Raw genomic sequence first — 5,139 nt, forward strand, 5'->3', positions numbered from 1 at the left:
ATAGGATTTTATATTGTGATAGCAATGTGAATCTAGGTTTAGAATTTCCATAATTTCCTTTCTTTGGGTACTTATATTCTTTTTTCCCTTCAGCAATGCTTTATAATTACATGTATAAAATTTTTAGTATAAAATACTAATAGAGAAGGTAAGGGTTTATATATATATATATATATAATCTCATGTGATCTTCACACAATCTGAGTTCAAGGGAGGAAGGAGTGAAAAGACATAGGATTTTATATTGTGATAGCAATGTGAATCTAGGTTTAGAATTTCCATAATTTCCTTTCTTTGGGTACCTATATATACCTTTTTTCCCTTCAGTAATGCTTTATAATTACATGCATAAAAATTTTTAGCATTCATTTTATAAAATTTTGAGTCTATCCTCATTATTTTAATCCAGTATTTTTTTCCCACTATACTATGCTTCCCAAAGGAAGTAGAAAGTATGGATGCTCAAATGGAGTAAGAGATTTGTTCATTTTTCTTGATTAAAGTGAAAAATATAATTTTTAAAAATAAAATTGGTCAAGGACACATGACAAAACCAGTGGAAATGTGTGTCGGCCATGGGTGGGGGAGTGTGGGGGTTGAAGGGGAAAGTGGGAGCATGAATCATGTAACCATGTTAAAAATGAATATTAATAAATGTTTAAAATTTAAAAAAAAATAAAAATAAAATTGGGCATAAAAGTCATATATTAGATCAGAATGCCATCCATATTTCTCTGCTCCACAAATTATTTTTTTTAGAAAGTAAAATTCTTTTAAAAAATCTTTATTCAGTACTCTGCTTTCCCTTGATGTGAAGGCACGTAATTAACTGTGGGGTCCATTGTAATCAAAATCAAAAGGAACAACTGCTATTCAGAAGCTCATAATTTTTGCTCCCACAATTGGCAATTTATTTTTCACCTGAGGTGATTTAAAAATATAGAGTTCAATAATTTTTCAGGAAGAAAGGCAAGAATGATCCAGAGAACATTCTAAAGTCAAGTTCCTCCCAGCTTGAGCTGGGCCAGAGAAGCAGTGACAAGAATGGACTTTTACCTGAGGCTGTATAGCACCTTCCCATCAGGCTGGACCCGGAGCATAACATTGTCTGTAGTGGTGTCATGAATGAAGGACCTCTTGGAATGTACAAAGAACATGTCAGGAACCCAGATCTTTTTAACCAGTCGGCCATCAAATGTCATGCTGAGGTTGTTTGTGCTAGGGAAAGACAGCCTTTCGTCCTTCCAATAGTGCCTCAGGTACAGGGTCATGGTAAAGTCCTAAAGGGGAAAAACCAAAAACAGTGTTGGATATTAACACTGAATTCTTTTTTCAAAATAAAATTTTCTTTTCCCCTAATTAAAGTAAAAATAATTTCCAACATTTTTCAAAGAATATTGAGTCTTGAGTTCTCACCTTCCCTCCCTCTCCCCACTTCATTTGAGATAGTAAGCAATCTCATCTAGATTTTACATGTGAAATTATGTAAAACATTTTCCCATATTGATCCTTTTGTGGGAGGAAACTCAAATAGAAAAAAATTAGAAAGAAAGTGAAAAAAGTTTGCTTTGGTCTGGATTCAGGATCTATCAGTTTAACAATGGATTCTTTTTTTCCCTCTTTATTTTATTTTAATAACAAATTTCCACAAAAGTTTTCCAAAGTTATATAATTCATATTATCTCCCTACCTTCTTCCCTACCTTCTCCCAGAGTTGGCAAGCAATTCAGTCTGGGTTATACATGTATTATCACACAAAATATTTCTATATTACTCATTTTTGTAGGTGAGCATTGGATTCTTTAACTCCACAGGGTTTTGGTTTATAAGGTTACTCACAAGAGAACAATGTGGAAATATATTTTATGTGATATACATGTATAACCTGGATCGAATCCCTTGCCAGTACTGGGAGGGGGAAGGAAAAGGAAGGAGAGAGATAAGTTCAATCATATTAGGAAAACTTGTGTTGAAATTCATTATAACATGTAATTGGCGATTAATTAATTAATTTAAAAAAATAAATAAGTGCTCTATCATAATGCATAAAGACTGCTGAAACTAGAAGCACCTTCAGACTACCCAGAAGTGAAGTAGGGACATATCTTTTGGGTGTCTGACTTTTTTTTTTATAGTTTTTATCCTGGGGCATTATAAGAACACAAATGTATTGTCATAGAACCAGTCTAAAATATGGGCACTTATGTGATTCACTACCTGTGAAAGGTTGCTGTAGCCCAAGAATTTCATCAGCCCAGAGCTCCACTAATCCTATTTTAAATAACCCACCAGCAAAAAATTTGGGAGCTGCCTATATGGATTCAATTGATCATATTTCAAGAGGGTAAGGAGCCCATGGCCAAGGAAGAATTGATATCCAAAAGCTCTGTAGACAGGACAGCCTCCATTAGGTCATGGTCAAAGCCCTATTTGCAATACATATGGAAATGGTGATATTTGCCAAATTCATAGTTTGTTTTTTTAAAAAAAGAAAATTGGGGGAAAAAGAAAATAAAAGTAACTCATTTCTGCAACTAACTCATCCCCAAAATTTGAACAAGTCATTTTATCTTTCTACAAAAGTCTAGTTTGCAAATGGAACATTGTATAATTATAAATATAATGATGTCAGCTAGGTGGAGCAATGAATAGAACATTGGGCTTAGAGTCAGGAGGACTTGAGTTCAGACCCAGCCTCAGACACTTATCACGCCTGTAACCCTGGGCAAGTCACTTAAGTCCATTTGTCCCAATGTCCTCATCAGTAAAATTAGCTGAGAAGGAAATGGCAAACTACTCCAATATTTTGCCAATAAAATCTTGAATTGGGTCACAAAGAGTAAGATATAACTGAAACAATTGAATAACAACAATCATTATAATGACCAAAGTTAGCCCCAGGGAAGAGATAAGAAAATACAATTCCCTTCCTTCTTGGCAGAGATGGATGGTTGCAGAACTAAACAACACTTGACTGATTTGTTGGTTCAATTTACTGAATTGCCTTTTTTTGTTCTTTGTAATGAGGAATGACTTTCTGGGTAGTAGAGAGGAAAAGAATCTATCTGAAAATAAAGCTGTTGTAAAAAACAAAGAAAGCAATATAAAATTAAAAAAATGTTTAAATCTATGTGCATTCCCTTGAGAATTTCGATGGTAATAACTACGGCATATTGTTTATTAAAATGTCCTATAAAATGGACACTTAAGCCAAGGAGCACACAGAGAAGCCACCAAGTCTAGAGGATCAATATTTGAATTTTTTGAAGTAACTGGAAACTACTTTATTATTCACTGTCTAGCAGGAAATCTCACTTCTCCAGATGCCTGCATCTCAGGAAATTTACCCAACTATGGTGACTTTTGCTTCATCATGGAGGCCAGGGCTACCTTACCTAAACTAACTAGACCACTTCTACCCCTGCATCTTGATAATTAAAAATTTAAAAAAATGATCATTAAAATAACTTATCTACCGAAACATTCTAACTAGTTGTCAGACATCTTCTGGCTAAATCGTGACATAATCATTGTAAAGAACTTAGCAAAATATCTGACACATAAAAAGTGCTATATAAATGTTAGTTAAAATTATTATTATTAGTTGATCTTCCCTGATTTATCACTCCCATTGGAAGATCTCAATTCAAAGGATGCCTTTCCATAGACCATCATCCTCTGACCATTGGCCAATCTGAGAGAAGCAACCATAACTGGGAGGAAGTGAGCAGTAGAAAGGAATCCAAAGAATTTAGCTCGAATCCAAGATTTGCCACCTACTGCAAACAACTCCAGAATCTTTGTTAAGAAAACCCCAAATGGGTGTCCATCAATTGGGGAATGATTGAACAAATTGTGGTATCTGTTGGTGATGGAATACTACTGTGCTAAAAGGAATAATGAACTGGAGGAATTCCATGTGAACTGGAAAGACCTCCAGGAATTGATGCAGAACAAAAGGAGGAGAACCAGGAGAACATTGTACATGGAGACTGATATATTATGACACAACTGAATGTAATAGACTTTTCTACTAGTAGCAATGATCCAGGACAATCCAGAGGAACTTATAAGAAAGAAGGCTATCCACATCCAGAGAAAGAATTGTGGGAGTAGAAATGCAGAAGAAAAACATATGATCAATCACATGGTTTGATGGGGATATGATTGAAGTTTTGATGTTAAAAGATACTGCAAATGTGAATAATATGGAAATAGGTTTTGAACAATGATACATGTATAACCCAGTGGAATTGCTTGTCATCTCAGGAAGGGGGGATGGGAAAAATCATGAATCATGTAACCATGGGAAAAATAATTCTAAATAAATAATTTTTTGAGAGAGAGAGAGAGAGAGAAAAAGAGAGAGAGAGAGAGAGAGAGAGAGAGAGAGAGAGAGAAGAGAGAGAAGAGAGAGAGGGAGGGAGGGAGACTGTGGCAATGGCAGCTAAGAATTCCTCAGACAGACTGATCCCATCCCATCCCTGAGGAGGGTGGGTACTACCCAGGACCCTCATGAAGTGAAGCCCAAATGACAAATGACTTTGTCTCTTCCACTTATGTTGGTGGGAAACGAAGACTCCACAACTTCTTGAATTCTTCTTCAAGGAGACCCCTTTGTATCGCTCTCTTCTCCCCCCTCTGATCTAAAGGAGCCCCATTCATTTAGCCAATGGAGCGGACTCCTGGGGGCGGGCTAGGGTGGATGGATGCCAACTTGGACTGATTTAAATATTTTCTCTGCTCTTGTTTTTGTTAATTATGTATGTGTTTGCCCTGTTTGTGTATCATCAAAATACCCGCTGCACTGGGCGGACCCATCGTAGGCCGTGTGAGATCACAGAGGAAAAATGCAATGAAAAACACTTTCATGCTACAACACGTCATCGAGGATTTTTGTATTAAGATGTGAATTTTTTTTATTGTTTTTTTCTCATACCCTTTTCCATACAGGCCTGAGAGTTGGGCAACACATATATCTAGATTTTTTCTCCCTAGTTCATAGAACCCATCATCACTGGGGATCCTTTGTCCCTCTCCCACCACTTCCTTCTTTCCCATCTCGCCTTGATAGTGGGGCCCAGCTTTTGGGGGATGGCCACCATTTACCCCAACCCCAGATTCAAAAAAACACCTTTC

General features: G+C 36.3%; 1 protein-coding gene across 1 annotated transcript in view; it reads right to left on the bottom strand.

Moving 5' to 3' along the window:
• The window catches only part of LOC123241438 (gamma-aminobutyric acid receptor subunit rho-1-like), a 29,392-nt gene extending 24,505 nt beyond the window's left edge, over nucleotides 1–4,887 (bottom strand). The window contains exons 1-2 of the mRNA XM_044669083.1: nucleotides 4,804–4,887; nucleotides 1,057–1,280 (exon numbers count right to left, since the gene is read on the bottom strand). Coding sequence (XP_044525018.1) covers nucleotides 1,057–1,280; nucleotides 4,804–4,887 — 308 coding nt within the window. The remainder of the gene's footprint in view (nucleotides 1–1,056; nucleotides 1,281–4,803) is intronic.
• Nucleotides 4,888–5,139: the final 252 nt, after the last annotated feature.

The sequence above is a fragment of the Gracilinanus agilis genome, chromosome 3 (genome assembly GCF_016433145.1).
Source record: "Gracilinanus agilis isolate LMUSP501 chromosome 3, AgileGrace, whole genome shotgun sequence".
Lineage (NCBI taxonomy): Eukaryota > Metazoa > Chordata > Mammalia > Didelphimorphia > Didelphidae > Gracilinanus > Gracilinanus agilis.